Source organism: Vombatus ursinus, unplaced genomic scaffold, assembly GCF_900497805.2.
Source record: "Vombatus ursinus unplaced genomic scaffold, bare-nosed wombat genome assembly UNPS02011334.1, whole genome shotgun sequence".
Taxonomy (NCBI): domain Eukaryota; kingdom Metazoa; phylum Chordata; class Mammalia; order Diprotodontia; family Vombatidae; genus Vombatus; species Vombatus ursinus.
The window spans coordinates 2,657,727-2,684,198 of NW_020951112.1; the positions used below are offsets into that span (position 1 = coordinate 2,657,727).

The window sequence follows — 26,472 nt, forward strand, 5'->3', positions numbered from 1 at the left end:
TCCCCTCTCCACTGCTGCTGCAAGCTCTGCTGTGCTAATGCTCCTCCTCCCCCCCAGGGACTGCAACCCAGATCCAAGTGGGCAAAGCGACAGAGTTCTACCTCAATGCAAAGAGACCCCTGTAATCTCCTTCTGACCAGTTGTTTAGTCCCTTTACCGTCTGTGAGCTGAGAGCTCCAAAGCTGCTGTTTCTTTGGTCACTCCCAAGGCCTGCTCCTAGTTTGCAGGGGCCGGGGCTCTGCTGGACTGTGCTCCTCTCTCAGCCTGGTGCAACAGACCTTTCCTGTCAACCTTCCTGGTTGTTTTGGGCTGAAAATTTGCTTCACTCTGTCTTTTTGTGGGGTCTGCTGCTCTATAATTTGTTTAGAGTAATTTTTAAAGTATTGGAGGGGTTTTGGGGGAGAGTTCTGGTGAGTCCCTGCCTTTATTCTGACATCTGGGCTCCGCCCCTCCAGAATGAGAAATTCTGATCAGTACTGTGGTCAGCCATGAGTCCAGAGGGCTTCCTGACAAAGAGTTGTAGGACTCTGATAGGGTCAGTGCAGAAATGGCATCTGCTGGCCTAGAGAGATTTTTGTTTTTCTCTTATTCTCATTTGGAGCTGGGTTGGGAGAAAGAGAAGATGGATTTTTGCTGACTGAAAAAAATATAATTTAAATTTTAAACAAGGTTTTTATTACTTCCATTTTACATATGACGAAACTGAGGCTGAGAGAAGTTAAAGATTGCATAGTAAGTGTTGAAGGCAGCATTTGAACTCAGGTCTTCCTGACTCCAAGTTTAGTACTCTAAGCACTGTGCTACCTAGCTAACTAGCTGCAAAATTGGTAAACATAACTAATGTTTAAGCATTTTGTCCCTTATTTAATAGACTTTTGTTGGAATTTCATTTCCTCTCTTGCCCACTCCTCTGGGTGTAGCCCAAGGGTTTGTTTTAGGCCTTCTTTTCTTTTTTCACTCTACTCTCTTCCTTGGTTCCTAAGTTTCATTGTTTTAATGATCATTTCTACGCATATAAATGGCACACAGAATAGAGCACTGGATCTTGAGTCAGGAAGATATAAGTTCAAATCTGTCCTTCGATAATTATTAGCTGTGGAACCCTGGACAAGTCATTTTATTTCTGTCTGCCTCACTTTCCTCATCTGTAAAATGGGGATGATAATACCACCTCCCTTCCAGGGTTGTTGTGAGGATCAGATAAGATATTTGTAATGCACTTTGCAAGCATTTAAGTGCTGCACAAATATTACCATCATCATACATCTCTTTCCAGCCTTTATATCCCCAGCTCCATTCCCATATCACCAGCAGCCCACTGAACATTTCAAATTGAATGTCCCATAGGTATCTCAAACTCAACATGTATAAAACATTGTGTTTCCCCCAGAACTGCCAAACTTCCCTTTTTCCGGGATATCAACATTCTTGCAGTTGCCCAGTTTGAAATCTACATGTCATCTTTGACTCCTCATACACATGCACTCTGTTGTTGCCAAATCTTAACATTTCTTTCAGTAGAACATCTCTTGTGTATGCTCCTTTCTCTCCACTCACTCAATTGCCACCCTAGTTCAAGTTCTCTCACTTCTTACCTTGATTATTTCTGTAGCTTCTTAATTGTTCTCCCAGCCTCCAGTCTCTCTATACTCCAATCCATCCTTCACATGGCTCTCAAAGTCAAAAAGTGTAATTCTGACTAGGCCCCCTCTAGGATCAAATAGAAATAGCTCATCACAACTGAATCCCTTCTTTTCTTTCATTCTTCCCCTCCATGCATTCCCTGTCCAGCCACCTTGACTTGCTTTCTGAAATCTATGTCCTATCTTAATCACTTTCTCCTGGGTATCCCAGTGCTTAGAATATTCTTTCTTGCCTTTCCCTCAGAAATCTCTGGGTTTTGTTAAAATTCAGCTGCTGTTCAAGAGGCCTTTCCAAGTTCAAGCTAGTCAGGAACTGTCCTCTCTGAGGCTTCTTCCATCTACTCTGTATTTATCTTGTACGGTCTGTTTTGTATCTTAGCACTTAGCTCAGTTTCCGGCACAGAGTAAGTCAACCCTTAATAAATGCTGATTGTTTGATTTCCTACTGTCTCGTGCACAGTAGGTGAAGTTTAGATGTATAGGCCGAGTTCACATATTTTTAAAGAAGACAGCTAAAATTTATTTTTTGCAGGTTGTTGCAAAAAAAATGCTATCTGCATTTAATAGCATTTTAAGAAAATATCTTGATGTTTCAACAGACGGTGGCATTAATATAGGGCATTGAAGAAGACCCTTTGGTAGTAATTGAGACTAAACAGTATGGTTATTATTGGCTGTAGTGGTAGGCTAGAGCACTTCGGTAGGGCTCAGAACTGGAAATCAGGCCAGGTTGGTGAGTTTAGTAGATAAGTCTGTAAGAAAGTGATGACCTCATTTCAAGTGTCAGTTTAGTTTGGAGAGGAGAGTGTACCAAGTGCGTCTGGAGAGCAAACAGGGTCAGGGTTTGGAGTGTCAGCTTATGGAATGGGGACAGGGGTAGTTTGGAGCTGCTGTTCATGTCAGAAAATTCAGAAGTTTTATTTTAGACAGATGCAAATTTCACTCACAGATGGGGTTTTTAGGCCAGTTCTTTATCCACTGCAACACAGCTGATGACCTGTTAACTTTCTAAAAGTTGATATAACTAAAACATTTGTCATCAGCACAACTAAAGGCAAAAATAAGTAGTTGTTAAAAATAATTATACCTTTTTTTAAAATGAGGAAAGAACTTTTAAAAAGCTATAATTGTTTAAAAAAAACTTATGTGTTATTTTTGCCTTGAACTGTGGTGTAGTGGATGAAGAGCTGGCCTTGAAGCCAGGAAGGCCTGGGATAGGATATATTATGTCTCTGTGACCCTGGGCAAATCACTTAGCCTCTCAGTGTTCTAGGCACCTCTGTAAGACTTTGTTAAAAAAAAGATGCCAACCTGTATTGATCGAAGGAATTTACTCATCTGGGAGTTCCCTAAACCTTTGAAATCACAGGTCTAGCCCCTTTTTCTGTAAGTTAGGTCATCAGTGGCAATTTATTAGCTATTTGATGACTATATTGAGGGTGGTGATTTTCTTTGTTGTTTTCCCTTTTTTAGGTGTTAATTCGTTGTGATTTCAGTTAATCATATATTTTTATTTTTTTGTACTCATAGCACAGTATCCTCCAGTATCAGTGCTTTAGCAGCTGTAACTGTAGAAGATCTCATCAAACCTCATTTAAATTCACCTTCACAAAAGACTCTTTCTTTATTTTCTAAAGGAACAAGTAAGTGCATACTGAACCCTTTATATTTCTCACATTATTTCATTGAGATTGGCTTGGAGATAATGAAAAATTTCTATCCCTAGAGGGCTAGCTCTGTTTCAGCAGTACATTTCCAGGAGAAAAGGACCCCTTTCTGGACAAAAGTGAAGCCCCTTAGTCATCAGTCACCCTGATTCTTCTAAATTTAATTGATGTTTCAGCTTATAGTAGAGGAGCAAGGGATTTTTTTTGTCCCTTTATTCCATTGACTTGGTTTAATGCTAATTTCAGGGTGCTCTGGTATATAAATTGAAGATATAAGAGTACAATGTACTGTTGATATGTCTTTGATTACATAATGTGTAGACCTCTTAGGAACCTAGGACCCTTCATATTCAGTATAATTCTACTTGCTCCATTAGGCCTATACCCTAATGAGATTCTAAAAAAGGACAGTGGGGGAAATCTCATATTCTGGCTTGAGTAAGGGCACAGTGAGGACTGACTGACTGACTGACTGAAAAGGCATTTATACAAAATAGGTGAGGTGCAGCAGTAAGACTGACACAGGCTATGTTCTCAGGTAGCTTAGAGTCTGGTGAAGGGACAACACATATAAGAGAGTGGTGGTCTGGGAAGTCACAGAGGGTAACTGAGGTCAGATGGCTATCCATGGTAACGTCCTTTCTGGTAGTATTGGCTTCATTCCATAGTTCTCAGAGTAAATGGAATGTTCATGTTAGCAGGATAGATGGGAGTATGTTGACATGTCTGGGGTGGTTGGCATGAAGTGTGATCTGCGGCCAGCTAGATATAATAGGTTAGATGAAATTGGACTCTCACGCAGCCAGGAAATCCCAAAGAGCCAAAGCTGAATAGATTAATTCCTGCCGGGGGTGAGAGGGGGATGGTTGGTCTCTGGTCTGGAGGTTGCTGACGTGTGATACTCCCAAGCCAGCAGGAAACCACACATGATGTTGCTACAAAGACAATCTTGTCTACATATTGGATTCTTCATTTCACTTTATATAGAAGATTTAAGACTTTCAAAATAAAAAAGTTTAATTCCATGAAAATAAGTAAACAGAATAATTAGTATAGGTAAATTTAAATATTTTACAGTTTTTGGCCTGATAGCAAATTTTTTAAATGAAAATAAGTTAATGCATGTATGTGAGTTGTTGTAGTTGTTGTATCTCGATGCTGAAAGATCTCTCACCATAAACTGTTTCACTTAAATATTTTGTTAAAAGAGCAAAATAAACATATTTAAGAGCAGAAGGAGGTATTCAATAGTTTGTGTTCTTTTGTGCAGAGAAGAAATATATTTTGGACTGCTTTCTCCTTTCTCTATTCAGCCCAACAGTTGTGTGTGGGCCTTGAAGGGAAAGACAGGCAAACGATAACACCGAATATAAGACGGAGCCCCCCCTTTTCTTGGAGCCCTTCCATGAGCTCTTTAATCTCTTCCAGCCCCTTCTCTGGAAAAATAAAAGTTTCTTAGGAAACCTTGGGGTTCCCCTTGAATCCCTGACACTCTCTTACTTTTGTCAGTGGTGGGGTCTGAACTTCTTTGAGTCTGTTTCCTCATCTGTCATGTGAGGTTAACAGGGCCTGTCCCTGGTGTTCTTAGGAATGAGACTTCTCTCACCAAATTGTTGTGAGAATCAAACATGGTAAGAGCTTAGCAAAACTTAAAAATATACAGGTTAGTGATGATGATGACAATGACGACGATGACGATGACGATGACAAAGACTAACAGAGTTTTAGACCTGGAGGGGAGCTTGTAGGGCATCTAGTCCATGTGGTTCTCATTCAAGAGGAGGAAAATGGGGCCCAGGGAAGTGACTGCATCTGGTGAGTGGTGACCCATAAGGCAACAGGTGCATCTGTTTCTAGGTATAAAGGCTCAAAAGTTGTGACAGAAGGTAAGAGAGGGTTTTTAGGCATCTCTTCTTCCTTGTAGGAGATGACTTTGTTTCCATAATGAGTGGAACCGAGGAAGGAGTTTCAGCATGGATCACAGTGAACTTTTTTATTTTTGTTGTTTTTTGTTTTGTTTTTGTTTTTTTTTTGGCTAGGCAATGGGGTTAAGTGACTTGCCCAGCTAGTAAGTGTTATGTATCTGGGCAGCTATTGGCCCAGCTAGTAAGTGTTATGTGTCTGAGACTGGATTTGAACTCAGGTCCTCCTGAATCCAGGGCCAGTGCTCTCTCCACTGTGCCACCTAGCTGCCCCTCACAGTGCACTTTTTAACAGGCAATTTAAAAACTCCAGGAAAGCACAGTTTAGACAAGCTGGATTTAGGAGGTGAATTTCTTCCAAAAATTGAGGTCACCCTCCAGACATCACCAGATGGGTATGTAACTTCATTCTGGATGTTCAATAGAACCTACAAGCAGTACTCATATAGGTACTTGGAACTTGGTTTGATGTCAGCAAGGTTTGTGGTCTTAGGAGTAGAAGGAAAACCTGACAAGGAGTTGGTTAAACCCCTGCTTTCCTCCCAGTTTTAAAGGAGAATGGGAGCATGCTGAAATGACATATAAAATTGCAGGGCACAAAACAGTGGTTTACTTGTATGAATTGTGCTCCAAGAGCATCAGAAATCCTTCTTTGTAAAGTGCATAAAACTGAAGAGGTAAAAAACTTGGATTTTTATGCTTTTTCTTACTATTATGATCTTGTGGCAAAAGTTGCTCTCATAGATAAGAAGAAAGGGGGTAGTCTCACAGTAGAAGACTTGGAGATTGTAGCAAAATATGTTTGTAGAACTCTGGAAGTTAACCTACAGGAAAATCCTTTTATTTGTTTGCATCTTACCTATGTTAGTTTGCTGTGTGAAGAATTTGGGCTTCTGAAAACCAGAATTTCAAAATAAAAAAGTTTAATTCTGTGAAAATAAGTAAACAGAATAATTAGTATAGGTAAATTTAAATATTTTACAGTTTTTGTCTGGGCTTTGTCAGCTTAAGCTGACTTGGAAAATTGATGACATTGAAACCAATTAAGTCTGGGAGCCACTTTTCACTACAGTGATTCTCCGAACAGACAACAGAACAAAATCTCATAGTGCCTGAGGTCTTAGTATGAGCCTTTGGAGAACATTGCCAAACCCACTATGAACAAGAGCCCCTGAGTACCTTAATGAGGAATCAGTGATCATACTCTGTAAGTTTTTTCACAAAAGTTTGCCATAGTCCCCATGAGAACCTGACACCTTTGTAGAATTTGTGACTCCATCTTCTACTGAATAGCATTTGGGAATAGTTTGGTGAACCAGCCAAGTAAACATTTTCGAAATGTGTTAATTAAGTCCTAATTTATTATGATATGATTTTTAACAAAGACCTCATTGTTTATGGCTTGGATAGTTTCTATTAGTGCATTCTATTGCCTTTTCAATGCTAAACCTTGGTATATCTATATTGATGTTAGTGTATTGGCAATCAAATGCTTTGTTATTCAGTTTAGGATTATTTTAGTCTAGTTTTGAAGGTATGTAGCTTGTTCATTGTTCATACACTCCATATTTGATGGCTAGGCAGACATCTGTGGCTTTACTAGGGGAGTGTGAGTGAACTAGATGCTTTTCATTTACTTAAAAGATTATTTTGTCCGTTGATTTTATGTGGGAGGCAGCTGGTGGCTGAATGAATAGAGCACTGGACCTGAAGTCAGGAAGACCTGAGTTCAAATCCAGCCTCTGACACTTTCTAGCAAGTCACTTAACCTCTGTTTGCCTGCCAAAAGGATCCACTGGATCTCTGGGGAAGGAAATGGCAAACCATTCCAGTATCTTTGCCAAGAAAACTCCATGGACAGCGATGGTCCATGGGGTCATGAAGAGTCAGACAACTGAATAACCAACATTGACAACAGCAACAACACTGAGCAGGTTATTTCTGCTTTGTAGTATAAAATAATGTTTTAATTTTGACAGTAGTACTGGTAAACTGAACCTATAAACATACGTTTCCTTCAAGATTGGATTAAGAACTAGTTTTTAGGCTTGTGATTTTTAAATTAAAGACTCACTGGAAAGGCTGTTGTTGCATGTGCTGCACTGATATCTGTGTCCATTCTTCATCCCAGAGTTTCTATCTACTTTGTCAGAGAAAGTTATCATACACTTAGTTGGTTGAGAATTTTCAACTGGTATGCAATTTGACATTTTATTTTCTTTTAACATACTTATCTAGGTCTATTCTATGGAATACTTTGCATTGGGATGGCTGCCTTGGCATCATTAATGGGAGGTCTGTTACAGGTAACATACATTTGTAGTTATAAAAAAGAACTAGTGTTAGGTAGATATAATTAGCTGAATTTTTAACCTGAATTATATTTCAAAATTCTAGCTTCTAGCTGTACTCATAACTGGAAAGCCCTCTGGTAAGTAGAATGCATTCCCAAGAATACTCTATAATTATGAAATAACAAAAATAGAGGCACTATAGAACAGTTCCTTGCAGTAGGTCCATGGATTGTAGTCTGGGACCAGCCATTTACACCATTTTACACCTGTGTATCAGCAGTAAAAAGTATTAAGTGCCTAATAATGTGTGGAATCTTGTTAGGTTTTTACAGTTGGAACAACATAGACCAGCTCATTATTTCTAGAAGCTAACACCTGACAGAAACATCAATACATACACATTTAAAAAGGACACATTAAACTAATATATGAATGGAGCATAACATATTGCTATCAAATTATTGGTGAAAGGAAAACAAGCATGCAATTAGGATGCATAGCTTAAAGAAGGAATTAGAGTTTCATATGTAGACTGGACAGGCAGAGGGAAGTACTTAGCTCCATTCTATTCAGGAATACTTTGTAAAGAGAGAAATTTTAAATACTTTTAAAAAGTTAATATTTTTCCCAATTACATGTAAAAACATTTTTTAACATTTGTTTTAAAAAATTTTGAGTTCCAAATTCTCTTCCTCCCTCCCTCATCTCCTCTTTCCCTAAGACAGCAAGCAATTTGTTATAGATTGTATGTGTACAGTCATGCAAAACATATTTCCATTTTAGTGATGTTGTGAAAGAACACACAAAAAAAGAACAAGAAAGAAAAATAAAGTTTTAAAAAGTATGCTTTAATCTGTACTCCAACTGCATCAGTTCTTTCTCTGGAGGTGGATAGCATTTTTCATCATGAGCCCTTTGGAAATGTCTTAGATTGTTGTATTGTTGAGAAAATCTAAGTCATTCACAGTTAATCATCATATAGTATTCCTGTTACTATGTACACTGTTCTCATTTCACTTCGCATCTCTTCGCATAAGTCTTTCCAGGTATTTCTGAGAGCATCCTGCTTGTCATTTCTTATAGCACAATAATATTCTATCACAATCATTTACCACAACTTGTTCAGCCATTTCACAATTGATGGGCATCCCCTCAATCTCCAATTCTTTGCCACCACAAAAAGAGATACTTGAAATATTTTTGTACAAATATCTTAGTAGTGACATTGCTGGTCAAAGGGTAGGCACAGTTTGATAGCACTTTGGGCATAGTTCCAAATTGCTCTCGAGGATGGTTGGATCAGTTCACAACTCCACCAACTCTACCAGTGCTTTAGTATTTCAATTTTTCACATCCCCTCCAGCATTTGTCATTTTCCTTTTCTGTCATATTAACCAATCTGATAGGTGTGGAATGGTACCTCAGAGTTGTTTTTGATTTAGAGCATTTTTAAAAATGTAACTGTAGATAGGTTTGATTTCTTTGTCTGAAAACTGTGTTCATATCCTTTAACCATTTGTCATTTGGGAAATGACTTGTATAAATTTGATTCAGTTCTCTTTGTATTTGAGAAATTAGGCCTTTATCAGAGAAACTTGCTGTAAAATTTTTTTCACAGTTATGATTACTATGTATTCATCATATTTCTTCTCTCACCCTGTTTATTCTACTCTCACTCTCTCCTTTCACTCCTTAAAAGTGTTTTTCTTCTGACTACTGCCTCTCCCAACTTGCCTTTGTTTCAGATGAGAATTCAAGTTCTCTCCTGTGCCCGTCTTCCCTTCCACTGTATATATAAGCTATTTGTCACCTCTTCCATGTGAGATAATTTACCTCATTCTACCTCTCCCTAGTGCATTCCTCTTTCTTACCCCTTAATTTTATTTTTTTAGACATCCCATCATATTTCAAGTCAAACCCATGCTTTCCTTCTAAACGTCATGATAAAATTCTTAGGAGTTACAAGTATCGTCTACTCATGTAGGAATGTAAACAGTTTAGATTTATTTAATCCCTTATGATTTCTCTTTCCTGTTTACCTTTTTATGCTTCTCTTGAGTCTTGTATTTGGAAGTCATATTTTCTTTTCAGCTCTGATTTTTTCATCAGGAATACTTGAAAGTCCTCTATTTCATTTGATGTCCTTTTTTTCCCCTGAAAGATTATATTCAGTTTTAGATTTCAAAGACTTTAGAAAGTTGGAAAAACTCATTTTATGGATGATAAGAGGAATAATTCCAAATAAGGCGAAAATTTAGAATGAGTTATAAATCTCTTGTCTTTAGAACACTAAGTAAAAATCTCTCTTGATTATTGAACATAAATAAAATGAATTTTCATGTGGAGCAATGAGACTAGGGGATTTTTGCTTCCTTTATATCTGAAGCCCATATGCTCTTTTACAAGTATCAGTACCTTTCTCTACCTACTTGCTTCTTAGCTATTTTACATTATCATTTCGTGATGGGTTTTAGGCCTTTACCTCTTAATGGTTATATGAAATTGAACTGGCTTGTGGGAGTAGGAGTGGTTAAATTTGGACCCCAGGTCCTGTTTTGGAAGTAAGATGCAATTTATGGTCAAAATGAAATTTGTAGTAGATACATTATGCCCAAGCCTGGTAAGCAACTAAATATTCTGGTCCATGGGTAGGGAACCTGCAGCCTCCAGGCCACATATGGCTCTTTAGGTCCTTAAATGCAACCTTTTGACTGAATCCAGGATCCCCACCCCTGTTGTGGTCTATATATTTTCCATAATACCTACCCATATAGGATAATCTAAAATGAGAATTGTTCCACTAAAATTGAAACTTTACCTTAAAAATGAGTGGGTTAGCCAATGTCTGTGCTTTTCCTTTGTACAGAGTCATTTTTCATTTTAATTAAATTCAACAAATATCCCTTTGTTGCGATCTGACAGATTTCTCTCTAGGACCAGGGCATAGGACAGGATTGTCTGGAATGAATTCACAAACTCAAGCAATCTTTAAGTCAAGTTGGCAAAAGTTTATTGTTATGCTTTTTAGCGGGCAAAGATTCTTAAGGAGCCTGCAATCTAACGGGAATGATGCCAAAGCTTATATAGGAAAAGAAGTGGATTATTTGCCAAGTATGCTAATTAGGTGATAATGTATAACCTTGGTCACAGGCATCATTCACTACTGGAAACTGGGGAGTGGGTTCCTAAGGGGTGTATTTTTGTTCTGTTATGTCCGTGACAAGATAGCTTCGGGAGTTGATGTCTATAACTTGACCCCTGGATTGTACATGATAACTGTGGAAATCAGTACATGATAATTTTGTTGATACAAGATAGTACAAGGGAAATTCTACAGAGGTCAGCTTGTTTTTGCAACAAGGAGAAATAGTGAGATAGTTTACTTCACTGGGCCCACTCCTGAGTTATTACCAGAGGTAGGGTCTTTGGGCTGTAGGGAAACTGCCAATGATAGTGTTTCTGAAGCCAGGGAGAAATTGGGGTCCAAGCACAGGCACCCAAGCAGCCCATCACCTTTTGTGGACTTGTTTAATTACCATGGTAAGTTGTACAATTGCTCCTATGCAGGGTAATTGCATTTCTATCTTAGTGCTAGCCGTGGATGTTAGATTTCACTAGATGATTATTCAGCTGTAAGTTCAGAATCACTTTTAACTGACATGGTGGGCTAAAAACACAACATGGTTTTCCTTTTCTAGTTATGTCATAAGTACTAGAGCAGTGTTTTAAAGGAAATGCTCATCAAGAGCTTCCATAACATTGTTCTTTTTCTTCCAGTAATGAAAACGCATTTGGCTTTCAAATAGTCCTTCCATCTTACATTGCCTGTCTTTTTGTTCAAGACTAGCACTAAATATGGAATGTAACTGCCTCATAGAAGAGCAGTAATGCAGTATGTAGTAGGGGTTAGGGAAGCCCCCAAAAGTGTTGCCCAAACACCAGACTTTTAGCAGTTACTGAACTCCCAGGGCCACTTTGTGAGTTGATTCAGACAGTATAGATTGATTCAAACACTTTCAGAAGATTTCTGAAGTTCAGCAGAGTGGGTTGGTTCTAGATTGCCCCTGAAGATGTCAGCCGAGTTAGAATTGATATGTGGACTTTTGGACACTTTGGTCAGAGGATATTTTAGCTCTTGACTGCATTAGAGATAAATCCAAGTTATAATGAATCTACTTTGTACTTAGATTTGTTCTAGCATTCTAGAGAATCTCCAAGTAGATGAGTTATTGGAGACTCCTGAGGATATCTTGAGATGGTTAGGGATCCTTATTCTCAAATATTCAAGGCTGTTTTTTAAAAAATAAGGACCTGCCTTTTACAGTTTTTTATGCTTTACTTGCTGTGTAGGATCTACTACAGAACTAACCAAGTGGGTCACATCTTGATACCTCATAACATTCTGATGGGATTGATTTTGGGAGAGTATAAACTCTGTTGAAGTCAACAGGGAAACCTAGAAAGTGCCTACTCATGTGGATTTGAAGAGGAATTTTTAGGTTATTTTGAGGAGCTCTGAAACTGTACTGAGGTCTAGACGTATAGCCGATAGTTAATTCACATCCAGCATGTACATGCATGCCATACTACTGTTAACCATGAAGCTACCCAGCAGCTGATACATTTATGAGAATTTTCTTAGTTGGATCAGATTGGAACTAGGTATGTAAATTTGTAAAAATATACAAGGAGTAGTTGGAAGTATGTGAATGAATAAGCTCCCCACAAGAAACAACATAGTGGGAAGAGAAAAGAGAACCTGAGGCTCTTGGAGAACATCCACATTCAATTATTATTTTTTTTTAACAATTTATTTATTTAATTATTTATTTATTTTTAGTTTTCAACATTCACTTCCATAAGATTTTGAGTTTTAAATTTTCTCCCCATCCATCTCCTCCCCCCTCCCCAGGACGGCATGCAATCTGATAGAGGCTCTACTTACACATTCATATTGAGCATATTATAACAGTAGTCATGATGTAAAGAAGAATTATAACTAATGAGAGGAACCACAGGAAAGAAGAAATAAAACAACAAAAGAAAAGGAGAGCAAATAGTATGCTTCCATCTGCGTTCAGATTCCAAAGTTCTGTCTCTGGATGTGGATAGCTTTTTCCATTGTCTTTGGGACTCTAGCATTACTGAGAAAAGTTAAGTCTGTCAAACTCAGTCATCACACAGTGTGGCTGTTATTGTGTACAGTGTTCTCCTGGTTCTGCTCACTTCACTTGGCATCAGTTCATATAAGTCTTTCCAGGTTTTTCTGAAGTCCACCTGTTCATCTTTTTTTTTATAGCACAATAGTATTCCATTACATTGATATACCACAACTTGTTCAGCCATTTCTCATTTGATGGGCATCCCCTCAATTTCCAATTCTTTGCCACCACGAAAAGAGCTATTATAAATATTTTTGTACATGTGGGTCCTTTTACCATTTTTATGATCTCTTTGGGATACAGACCTAGAAGTGGTATTGCTGGGTCAAAGGGTATGCACAATTTTATAGCCTTTTGGGCATAGTTCCAAAATGTTTTCCAGAATGGTTGGATTAGTTCATAACTCCAACAGCAATGCATTAGTGTTCCAGTTTTTTCCATATCTTCTCCAGCATTTATCATTTTCCTGTTTTGTCATGTTAGCCAATCTGATAGGTGTTATGTGGTAACCTTAGAGTTGTTCTGATTTGCATTTCTCTTATCAGGAGTGATTTAGAGCATTTTTTCATATGACTCTAGGTAGCTTTAATTTCTTCCTCTGAAAACTGCCTGTTAATATCCTTTGACCATTTATCAGTTGGGGAATGACTTGTATTCTTATAAATTTGATTCAGTTCTCTATGTATTTTAGAAATGAGGCCTTTATCAGAAACACTGGCTGCAAAAGTTGTTTCCCAGCTTTCTGCTTCCCTTCTAATCTTGGTTGTGTTGGCTTTGTGCAAAACCTTTTCAATTTAATGTAATCAAAGTCATCCATTATGTATTTCATAATGTTCTCTATTTCTTGTTTGGTCATCAATTCTTCCCTTCTCCATAGATCTGATAGGTAAACTATTCCTTGCTCTCCTAGTTTGCTTATAGTATCAGTCTTTATATCTAAATCATGTACTCATTTTGATTTTATCTTGGTATATGGTGTAAGATGTTGGTCTGTGCCTAGTTTCTGCCATACTTTTTTTTTCAGTTTTCCCAGCAGTTTTTGTTAAATAGTGAGTTCTTATATCAGAAACTGGAGTCTTTGGATTTATCAAATAGTAGATTATTGTAGTCATTGAAAATCCACATTTAATTATTAAGGGAATTAAGCAGAAGTTGCCAAAAGAGATACTCTCTGAAGGGCTGCAGTAGTCAGTGAGGGTAGTTAGAGGCCTTTCATCTAACTTGGACTTCTATAGCACTTTCTTACCTTGGTCTTTCTGTAACCATTAGGATGCACAATGGAGCACTGGGCACAGAGTCAGGAATGGCATTGTATGTGTGACTAAACCTTTCCCAACTGTAAATCGGGATAAAAGTCTTACCTGCCTGCCAGGGGTGTTGGGATGGTTAAAAGAGATAAGAGTACATGTAAGCACATTGTAAATGTTGAAGCAGTCTTTGGATGTTGACCATCATCATCATTCATATTTGTGCATACCCACGTCCAAAGTTAATCTTCTGAAGGACTACTCATGAATATCTTAACTCCCACCTAAAAATAAGCAAAGCAGTAGACTTTAAGCTCCTTGAGCAAATGTTTCATTTTTGTGCATGTGTATGGGTATCCCCAGAACCTAACATGGTGCCTGGCACCATAGTAGGTGCGTAATAAATGCTTGTTAAATTGAATTGACCTAACAAATCTACTAATCATAGCATTTTAGAAGTTTTATTGACAATATATGTCATTATCCATCTTATAACTTATTTCAGATAGGAAACAATTTTTATAGCCAGTGTTTGTGATAAAGGCCTCATTCAAATTTATAAGAATACAAATCATTCCCCAACTGATAAATGGTCAAAGGATATTAACAGGCAGTTTTCAGAGGAAGAAATTAAAGCTATCTAGAGTCACGTGAAAAAATGCTCTAAATCACTATTGATTAGAGAAATGCAAATTAAAACAACTCTGAGGTACCACATCACACCCATTAGATTGGCTAATATAACAGAAAAGGAAAATGATAAATGTTGGAGAAGATGTGGGAAAATTGGGACACTAATGCATTGTTGGTGGAGTTGTGAACTGATCCAACCATTCTGGAGAGCAATTTGGAACTATGCCCAAAAGGCAGTCAAACTGTACATAACCTTTGGTCTAGCAATATCACTAGTTTGGTTTGTATCCAAAGCTATCATAAAAAAGGGAAAAGGACCCACATGTACAAAAGTATTTATAGCGGCTCTTTTTGTGGTGGCAAAGAATTGGAAATTGAGGGGATGCCTATTAATTGAGGAGTAGCTGAAAAAGTTGCAGTGTATGATTGTGATGAAATACTATTGTGCTATAAGAAATGATGAACAGGCAGATTTTAGAAACTCGTGGAAAGGCTTAGATGACCTGATGCAGAGTAAAGTGAGCAGAACCAGGAGAACATTGTATACAATAACAGCAACATTGTGTGATGATCAACTATGGTAGACTTAGCTTTTCTCAGCAATACAATTATCCAAGACAATTCCAAAAGACTCATGATAGAAAATGCTATCCACATCCAGAGAAATAACTATTGAGTCTGAATGCAGATTGAAGTATACTATTTTCGCCTTTTTTTGCTTGTTTTTTGCTTTTCGTGGCTATTCCCCTCTGTTTCTTGTCACAACATGACTAATGTGGAAATATGTTTACATGATTGCACATGTGTGACATATATCAGATTGTTTGTCATCTTGGGGAGGAGGGATGGGAGGGAGAAAAAAATTCAAAGCTCAGAGTTTTACAAAAACTGAATGTTGAAAACTATCCTTACATGTAATTGAAAAAAAAAATACTACTTTAAAAAAAGAGTATAATGAGAACATGAGCTAATGCAAAACGAAGTAAGCAGAGCCAGTTTAACAATATACAAAATGAGTAAAACCACTTCAAAACACCCAATAAAATGAAATCAAATGTTCTATAATTATAAAGATTAGCCTTGGTTGCAGAGAACAGTCTTTGCAAAAGTAGATCTGGGAAACTATGAATATGGAATCTTGCGAATACTGTCAGGTACAGTTGATGGGTTGGTTGAGTGTTGAACTGCCTTTTTTCTCTATATTAAAAAAAGGTAAAGCTTATTGGGAGTATCTATGCAAAATAGAAGTTCTGAGTGGGTCAGATAGGTTTTAAGTTAGATTTTAAAAAATAATGGTGGCTAATAGTTTTGCCAGGTCCATATTCAGAAAAGATCATGATGTGTAAACAAAAGACTTCAACAAAGCTTTAAAAAGCAAAGGGTGTAAGAATTTTTAAATAAAATATTAAATGAACAGTACTTAAATTTTAATGTATGAATATAGTGAAGCAAAATTACTCTGTGAAACAATGGCTATGAGGAGTTCAGAGAAGCATGGAAAGACTGACACGAACTGATAGTGAAGAAGCACAAACAGGAAAACAATATACACGTTGCTAGAGCTTGAAAAAATATACCAATTGGCATAAACATTCTGCTACTTTGCACAAGGTAAAGAATCCATAGAAGGGGAAAATGAGAGTTGCCAGTTTTGGTTAACCTTGTGTTCTTGATTTAAAATATGAAAATGAAAACTATGTATATGTAGCTTTCCAGGTTTTAATTAGGTGTAATCATTTTTGTAAGTTTCACATGAAAATTTATATGTTAATTTGTCCTGCAAGTAGAATTCTTTGGGAATTTTTACTTTGAGTCTGTAAAATAGCTAATCTGTGAATTTTATTCTGTTCCTAGGCAGTACTCAGCATATTTGGCATGATTGGAGGGCCTCTCTTGGGCTTGTTTACTCTGGGAATTTTAAATCCTTTTGCCAATTCACTTGTAAGTATTGGTATATGTACATTTTGCTTTTACCGTTACCACCTTTTTAAGTATGAGGTCCTCTGCAAGGTTATCTGATTGACTTACAGTAGAAAATAGTGGAAATTCCCAAATAATAGATGAAACCTCCTAACTTTGAGAAACCATTTTGGGAAGAACTGACATGCTTCCACTTCATGCCTTTGTGGTTTATTCATGGAATCTATTAATAGGAGTGTCTTTAATGCTTTATACATCCTTTCCTACTTTTCTTCCCAAGAAATTGTTATTCATTGTAATAGACTAAAAAGGAAAGCAGTGGGAAACCATTGGGATGAGAGTTTCTCAAAGAGACTCTGCCTTCTCAGAATTCCAGGCATTGCCCTTAATGCATGCTTGCCTATTGCCTTGAAAATTTAAACTCTTTCTTGGTTATGGTCACATCTCAGCATGTGATTTGTTTAGGCTCACATTTATCAAAGATAGTAACACTGATATACAAGGAAGTCTACTGTCTGCATGTCTTCATTATAAGATATTCTAAAAAGTAAACAAAAATTTGTGCACTTTTTAAAGTGAATAAATGTAAATTATTTGATTCTTAACCAGCCCAAAGAAAAATTTTCTGTTTTGATTGCTTAAATAATGATACTGGGGCAGAGAAGGAATCATAGAATATTAGAATGACTGCTGAATTGGACTTAACTTTAATATTGACAGAATTTTTTACATAATGTTTTTTAGTTCACATTCACGAATTCTTGAGAGGAAACGCAGGAAAAAATGTAGAAAACATTAAAGACCTTTCTAATAGAGAATTATATGAAAAGTTCAGATAGAAGCTGATCAGATTGCACGAGGCATTGCATGAAACCAGTAGAAAAGGGGCTAATGCTGTGACTTCATGGTTTGGATCCCTTTTTCAGCCCTAGTTGAAGGGGTATCATGTGGAAGAGGGATTAGAATCACTTTGTGTGGATTCAGAGAGGGAGAGCTTGGCGCAGTAAATGTATGTTGATTGGTTGACCAGTGGGTAGAAATTAGAAGGACAAATTATTGGCTAAATATAGATAACATGGACTTCCGGTGCCAAGATGGTAGAAAGAGGCAGGAACTCAGCTGAGCCCTCCCAAATTCCCCTCCAAAGAACCTTGAAAAATGCCTCAGAACCAGTTTTGGAGCTGCGAAGCAGCTTACCAGCCCAAGACACCTTGGAGGGTTAGCAGGAAAGGTGTGTCTCCCTGGGGAGGGAGGGGAGCATAGTCAGTGAGCTATGGGCTGCACCCCAGGTGGGGTAGCAATGAGGCCCCAATCCCTGAGGCAAGATACCAGCAAGACCCTGCCCCCAGTGCAAACCATCACTTGGGCCCCTGTCCCTGGAGCAGGCCAGCAGTGGGCCTGCCCCCCCCCCCCTTCGGTGCTAGCCGGTAGCAAGGCACCATCCCTGGAGCAGGCCAGTGGTAAGGCTTCACCCCTGGGACAGGCTAACAGTGAGACTCTCCCCCCGCCAACCCTGGGGCTAGCCAGCAGGGAGGCCCTAGCCCCCATACAAGCCAGCAGAAAGGCCCCAATCCCCTACATAAGCAGCTTGGGACAGTGCCCTCTATACTCCAGGAGCAGAGCACAACTTTTACATAAAGTACAAAGTAACATAGTAAGTAAAAAAAAAAAAAATAATCCCCCTAAAAAACAAAGAACCTGACCAGAGCAAGGTACTGTGGTGACGGGGAGGATCAAAGCACAAGATGACAACAACGTCAAAATGGCCACATGTCCAAAAAGAACTCATGGAAGAACTCAATTTTCTTTTCAAAAGCAAATATGAGAAGTAGAAGAAAAATTGGGAAAAGATATGAGAGTAATGCAGTAGAATCATGAAAAAAAAGTCAACAGCTTGGTAAAGGAAGCACAAGAAATGGGAAAAGATGTCAAAAATTCACTGAAGAAAAGAACTCCTTAAAAAACAGAATTGGCCAAATGGAAAAGGAGGTACAGAAGCTCACTGAAGACAATAATTTCTTAAGTAGAATTGGGCAAGTGGAAGCTGATGATTTTATGTGACATTAAGAAATGATAAATATGGTCTGATGCTGAGTGAAGTGAGCAGAACCAAGAGAACGTTGTACACAATAACAGCCATGTTGTGTGATGACTAATATTGATAAACTTAACCCTTCCTGGCAATACAAGGATCTAAGACATCTACAGAAGCCTTGTGATGGAAAATGCTATCCACACCCAAAGAAAGAACTATGGAAGCCAAACTCTTATTTTTTTTTCTCTTCTGTTGAGTTTTGTTTCCTCTTTCTGATGGTTCCTCCTATTGGTTTTAATTTCTACTTACAACATCACTAATGTGAAAATATGTTTAATATGAATGTAAATGTATAGCCTATATCAGATTGTGTGCCATCTTGGGGAGGGTGGTGGGGAGGAAGGGGGAGAAAAATTTTAAACTCAAAAGCATATGGAAGTGATTATTGATAAATCAAAATAAATTAATAAAAAAATTTTTTAAAAAATGATAAAATCAAAAGAATGAAAAAAATAGAAAATGTTAAATTTCTCATTGGAAATATGATTGACATGGAAAATAGATCCAGAAGAGATAATTTAAGAATTATTGGACTACTTGAAAGCCATGATCAAAAAAAAGGGCCTGGACATCATATTATCAAGGAAATTATCAAGGAAAACTTCCCTGATATCCTAGAACAAGAGGGCAAAATAGAAGTTGGAAGAATCCACCAATCACCACCTTAAAGAGATCCCCAAATGAAAATTTCCAGGGTTATCATAGCCAAATTCCAGAGCTCTCAGGCCAAGGAGAAAATACTGTAAGCAGCCTGAAAGAAACATTTCAAATACTGTGGAGCCAAAGTCAGGATTACACGAGATTTAGAGGCTTCCACATTAAAGAACTGGAGATCTTGGAATATGACATTCTGAAAGGCAAAGGATCTAGTATTACAATAAAGCACCACCTACCCAGCAAAACTGAGTGTAATATCTTTCTAGGGGAAAATGAATATTTTATAAACTAGAGGACTTTCAGGCATTACTAATTTAAAGAACAGAGCTGAATAAAAAATTTGATCTTCAGTTACAAGACTTAAGAGAAACACAAAAAGGTAAACAGGAGAGAGAAAACATCAATAAGGTTAAACTGTTTATATTCCTACATTGCAAGATGATACTTGTAATTCTTACGAACTTTATCACTGTTAGGGCAATTAGAAGGAGTATACATAGACAGAAGGTGCAGGTGTGAGTTGACTATGATGGGATGATATCCAAAAAAAGCAAAATTAAGGGGAGAAGAAAGATTGCACTGTGAGAAGAGAGAAAGGAAAGATAGAATGGGGCAAATTATCACATAAAAGAGGTATAAATGAGTTATTATAATGGAGAGGAAGGTGGCATTGGGGGTTGGTGGACAAAGCTTCAACCTTATTCTCATCAGAATTGTCTCAAAGAGGAAATAACATACTCAGTTGGATGTAGAAATCTATCTTACCCTACAGGAAAGTAAAAAGGGAAAGTGATAAGAGAAAGGGGAGGACTGATGGAAGGGAGGGCAAGTTGGGGCAAGTGATGGTCAGGAGCAAAACTTTTGTGAGGAGGGACAGGGTGAAAGGTGAGAGAGAAGGATAAACAAGGGGAAATAGGTTAGAGGGAAATATACAATTAGTTATTCTAAATGTGAATGGGATGAATTCACCCATAAAATGGAAGCAGATAGCAGAATGGATTAAAAAACAGAATCCTACACTATTCTGTGTACAAAAAACATATTTGAAGCATAGAGACACACAGAGTACAGGTAAGGGGCAGGAGAAGAATCTATTATGTTTCAACTGAAGTAAAAGGCAGGGTTAGCAATCATGATCTCAGACAAAGTAAAAGCAGAAATAGATTTAGTTAAGAGATAAGTAAGGAAATTATATCTTGCTAAAAGGTACCACAGATAATGAAGTAACATCAGTATATTTATATATGTACCAAATGGTGTAGCATCTAAATTTTTAAAGGAGAAGTTAAATGAATTAGAGGAGGAAATAGTAAAATTTTATTAGTGGGGGACCTCAACTTTCCCCTCTCAGAACTTAATAAATCTAACCACAAAATAAAGAAGAAAGAAATTGAGGAGGTAAATAGCCTTTTAGAAAAATTAAATATGATAGACTTTTGGAGAAAATGGAATGGGAATAAAAAGGAATATGCCTTTTTCTTAGCAGTACTTGGCTAAGTACTTGGCACCTACATAAAAATTGACCTTGCATTAGGGCATAAAAACCTTACATGCAAATGCAGAAAGGCAGAAATATTACATGCATCTTTTACAGATAATAATGTAATGAAATTACATTCTGTAAAGGGCAGTGGAAAGATAGATTTGAAATTCAGTCATTTAATACTAAAGAACAAGAGAGTCAAAGAACAAATCATAGAAACAATAATTTCATTAGAGAATGATGAGACAACATTTCAAAATTTACTGGATTCAGTCAAAGCAGTGCTTAAGAGAAAATTTCTATCTCTAAATGCTTGCATGAATAAAATAGAGAAAGAGCAGATATGAAGCAGAAAGAGCATGCAGCTATAAAAAGCACAAATTAAAATCTGTAAATAAACATCAAATTGGAAATCCTGAAAAATCAAAGGAGGGATTAATAAAATTGAGAGAAAACTATTGAACTAATAATAATCAGTAAAACCAGAATCTGGTTTTACGAAAAAACCAACAAAATAGGTAAACCATTAGTTAATTTGATTAAAAAAAAGGAAAGAAGAAAACCAAATTACCAGTATCAGAAATGAAAGGGGTAAATTCAACAACATTGAAGAGGAAATTGAAGCAATTTTTTGGAAGTATTTTTACCAATTCTATGTCAATAAATCTGATTAAGTGAAATGGGTGAATATGTAAAAATATAAACTGCACAGGTTAACAGAAGGGAAAATAGAATGCTTAAATAACTCAGTCTCAGAAAAAGAAATTGAACAAGCAATCAATGATCTTTCTAAGAAAAAAAAAAACCCAGGACCAAATGGATTAACATGTGAATTTTACCAAACATTTAAAGAACAATTAATTCCAATACCATATAAACTATTTTTCAAAATGGGTGGAGTCCTCCAGATTCCTTTTACAACACAAATATGGTGCTGATATCTAAACCAGGACGAGTGAAAAGAGAAAAAAAAGTATAGACCAGTTTCTCTAGTGAATATTGATGCAAAAAAATTTAAATAAAATACTAGCAAGGAGAGCACAGCAATATATCACAAGGATCATACATTATGACCAGGTGACATTTATACCAGGAATGTAGGACTAGTTCAGTATTAGAAAACTATCAGCATAACTGACACTATCAATAACAAAACCCACAGAAATCATATGATTATCTCAATAGATGGAGAAAAAGTCACTGGCAAAATATGATACCCATCGGAATTCCTAGGAATTAGAATAGGCAATGAAGAAATAAAACTATCAGTCTTTGCAGATGATATGATGATATACTTAGAGAATTTTGGAGAGTCAACTAAAAAACTAGTTGAAATAATTAACAACTTTAGCAAAGTTGCAGAATATAAAATAAACCCACACAAATCATCAGCATTTTTGTATATTACCAACAAATTCTAGCAAGAGGTAGAGTAATTCAACATAAAATAACTTTAGACAGTGTAAAATAGTTGGGAGTCTACCTGCCAAGGCAAATGCAGGAACTGTATGAATATACTTAACAAAACACTTCTCACACAAATAAAATCAAATCTAAACAATTGGAAAAATGTTAATTGCTCATGGGTAGGCTGAGCCAATATAATAAGAATGACAGTTCTACCTAAATTAATCTGCTTATTCAGTGCCATATGAAAATACCAAGAGTTATTTTGTAGAAAGAAATAATGATAAACTTCATCTGGAAAAACAAAAGGCCAAGAATATCAATGGAATCAATGAAAAAAAAATGTGAAGGAAGGTGGCCTACCTGTACCAGATTTCAAACTGCAATATAAAGTGGTAATATCAAAACAGTCTAGTACTAGCTGTGAAATAGAATGGTGGATCAGTGGAATAGCTTAGGTACACAATACACAGTAAAATATGACCATTGTAATCTGTTGTTTGATAAACCCAAAGTTCCAAGCTTTTGGAACAAAACTCATCATTTGACCAAAACTACTGGGAAAACTTGGAAATAGTATGACAGAAACTAGGTATAGACCAACATCTCACATTGTATAAAGGATAATATAAGCAAATCAGGAGAACGTGGAATAGTTTACCTATCAGATCTTTTTTTTTTGTGTGTGTGTGAGGCAGTCAGGGTGAAGTGATTTGCCCAGGGTCACACAGCTAGTAAGTATCATGAGTCTGAGGCCGGATTTGAACTCAAGTTCTCCTGACTCCAGGGACAGTGCTGTATCCACTGTGCTACCTATCAGATCTTAGTACCAAACAAGATATTGAGACCATTTACAAAATGTAAAATGAATAATTTTGATTATATCAAAAAGTTTTTACACAAACAAAATCAATGCAACTAAGATTAGAAGGAAAGCAGAAATCTGGGAGACACTTTATTACAGATGCCTCTGATAAACGCCATATTTCTCCAATATATAGAAATCTGAGTTAAATTTATAAGATTACAAATCATTCTCCAGTTGATAAATGATCAAAGGTTATGAATAGGCAGTTTTCAGAAGAAGAAATCAAACCTCTGTATAGTCCTATAAAAGTGCTCTAAATCATTATTTATTAGAGAAATGCAAATTAAAACATCTGAGGTACTGCCTCACACCTATTGGATTGGCTAATATGACAGAAAAGCAAAATGATAAATGTTGGAGGGGATGTGGGAAAACTGGAACACTAATACACTGTTGGTGGAGTTGTGAATTGATCCATCCATTCTGGAGAGCAATTTGGAACTATGCCCAAAGGGCAGTCACACTGTGCATACCCTCTGATCGGCAATACTTCTACTTTGTATCCCAAACAAATTTCTTTTAAAAGGAAAAGAACATATTTGTACAAAAATATTTATAGCAGCTCTTTTTTTGTGTGTCGGAGAATTAGAGTTTGAAGAGATGCCTATCAGTTGGGGAATGGCTGAACAAGTTGTGGTATATGATCATAATGGAATACTATTGTGCTGTAAGAAATGATGAGCAGGGTGTTTTCTGAAAAACTTGGAAAGACTTACGTGAACTGATACAGAAAAGATTTAAGTGGAAGCTGGATAGACATTTCCTGGGGATGCTGGAGAAGTGAGAATGGGTCTAAGTGACTTTTAACACTGTCCAAATCCAAGATTCTATGATTCTGTAGCCAGTGTTGTAAAACATTGTTTAGATTTTCTTAAACTTTAAAAAGCATGGTTTGGGGCTTAAAAATAAGAACAGTTTCCTTTTTTTTAAATAATGGGTATAAAGGTTGGTTTTCTTCAAAGCTCATATGCGTGTGTGTATATCTATATCTATATATATATGTACTTTTTAATTCAAGCAGGAAGTGCTTTGGATCAAATTTAGGTTTTTTTTTTAAAAAAGTACAAATGTGAGCTTATGCCTTGAAAACCTTTTTTTTACTGTTTTGTAAAGACTATGTTACCTTTTTCAGCCAGATAGGTGTTAACTGATTTCTGTTTCGAATTTCTTCCTTTGAGAATGTAAAGGTGACTTTCCCATCAGATGACTGTTGTTTTATAGTCCATCAGATTTTCTTTTTCTGGCCTAGAACTTATCCATTTGTTCTACAGTAAGCAAACGGACTCACTTCTGCCTTCCCGTGAGGCTTTTACATTGTTAAAATGTCATTATATTGTCACTGTGGAAGCCATCCTTGGTGGCTTGGCTCTCTGGCCAGAGTGCACCAGCCCCTCAGGGCTCCAGACAACACATTTGTGTGATCTATATGTGAAAATGATGACATCTTGGTGACAAGATTGGGTGATTTTTATTCTTGGGTCTGAATATACTGTTTCTATACTATTTCACATGATGATTTTTTCTTTACACTGTTCAGTAGTTCTGAGAAGTGGAACACAGAAAGGAGATACTTAAATATTTATGAAAATCACATATGATATCAGAGCTAAGAGGGACCTTAGGCATTAACTGGTCTAAGCCTTCCATTTTATAGATGAGGCAACTGAGGCTCAGAGATACAGTTAATTTTTGGGACTGGAACTTGATCCCAGGTTTTCTCACAATCAGTTTATTGCTTTTTTCATTCTTTCAAACTTGCCTCTTTCTAACAAGTTTCAACCTGGAAATCAGCTCTAGTTTTACATTATAGTATTACAAGAGATTTTTTTTCATTTTAGTAAGATGAGCGTATTTGACTTAAAAGAGCAGAGAATGCTGTGGAACCAGGAAATTGGGCTCAAAGATTAGCTCTTGATAGTCATCTACTGTGTGACTCGAGTAAAGTCACATCAGCTCTTTGACCTTCAGTTTCTTCACCTAGAAAATGAGAATAATTATACCTAGATTACAAGATTGCTGTATGCAGGGAGCTCTTTGCAAATCTTAAAGCACTATATAAAGATAAAGATTTTTTTGTGCTGTTAGTGGAAAGAATTTTGGATTTGAGTCAGGTCCCCTGGTTCAATTTCTTGCTCTGATGCTTACTAGTTGTGTTATTGTAGGCAGGTTTGCTCATCAGCATGAAGATAATAATACTTGAACTACATCTGTGGAATTTAGAGGAGGAAAGTGCTTTTTGTATCTTAAAATGCTCTATATTTATTACCTATAGGATTAGCAATCATCTTTTAAAAGGTCGGATCTTTGTACAGTTGTCCATCTTGTAGTTATGTTTTTAGATTCTCTCCTTTCCAAAAAAAAATTTCTTTGTTTTGTTTTTAAAGCACTCTTCTTTTTCAGGGCTCATTTATTGGTCTTATTGTTGGATTCACTATTTCAATGTGGATTGGTATTGGAGCTCAATTCTATCCTCCACCTCCTGAGAGAACGTTGCCATTACCCCTTTCAGTTGCAAACTGTACTGTAACTAGAAACACACATTTGGATTGGACTAAGTTCCCAGAACATCCATTCTTAAGACCGTGGAAAACTAGTGATTTAAAAAGGTATTTTAAAAATCTCAATGCAAATATTGTCGTATATTTTTTAAAAAGTGTACTAGAGGGGCAGCTAGGTGGTGTAGTGGATAGAGCACCGGCCCTAGAGTCAGGAGGACCTCAGTTCAAATGTGGTCTCGGACACATAACACTAGCTGTGTGACCCTGGGCAAGTCACTTAACCCCATTGCCTAGCCCAAAAAAAAGAAAAGTGTACTAGATAAGGAAGAGGAAATCACAAATCCTTGTTTCTTGATAAGCATTTGTCATCAGAGTCAGAATTCTAAATGGCAAATTGAACAGTATATGTTTTATCCTTTGGAAATGCTAATAGTGTGTTGATTAGAAATTTCAAGTTAAAAGTAACTCCATTTCACCAGATAATCTGTGTAATCCTTAGCTAAAGTCAGTTGTGTGTGCAGAAGTTTATTTGTCATACATTTAAAAATTGTCAGATACGTTATTATGAACTGAGTGGGTTATGAGTAGTCTGCTCCTCCTTGGAGTTGGTGAAATGTGCTTCTAAAATACTTAAATACGTAAGTTTTTAATTTTAAACTTTCTTAACTATCAGATAATCTTTAATTTTGAATTCCAAATTGTAAGTCTTTCCTAGGCTGTACCTTCATTTGATTGGGGATGGATCAGGTTATAATACATATGAATTGGAAACCAGATCAGATTATTCCAGAGGCTAGTCAGAGATTTCCCTAGACATCCATGAGTAGCCTGTATGTTCTGCCCTTCAGCAGATGGGTTGGTGGGAGAGAGAAGTAATAGCATCTTACTTCCGGGAACTTCACTATAGTGATTTGGAATCTTGGGGATTTACCTTATCTAATTTCTTGAGAATGATTGGTTGATAGATTATGGTGTA

The 26,472-nt window shown here is 36.8% G+C and overlaps 1 protein-coding gene and 1 pseudogene across 1 annotated transcript in view; both read left to right on the plus strand.

The window, feature by feature from the left end:
* The window catches only part of LOC114038522 (sodium-coupled monocarboxylate transporter 1-like), an 82,511-nt gene that overhangs the window by 51,804 nt on the left and 4,235 nt on the right, over positions 1-26,472 (plus strand). The window contains exons 9-12 of the mRNA XM_027855799.1: positions 3,174-3,286; positions 7,471-7,538; positions 16,423-16,509; positions 25,399-25,604. Of these exons, the coding sequence (XP_027711600.1) occupies positions 3,174-3,286; positions 7,471-7,538; positions 16,423-16,509; positions 25,399-25,604 (474 nt within the window). The remainder of the gene's footprint in view (positions 1-3,173; positions 3,287-7,470; positions 7,539-16,422; positions 16,510-25,398; positions 25,605-26,472) is intronic.
* On the plus strand, positions 5,179-6,341 carry LOC114038537 (annotated as a pseudogene).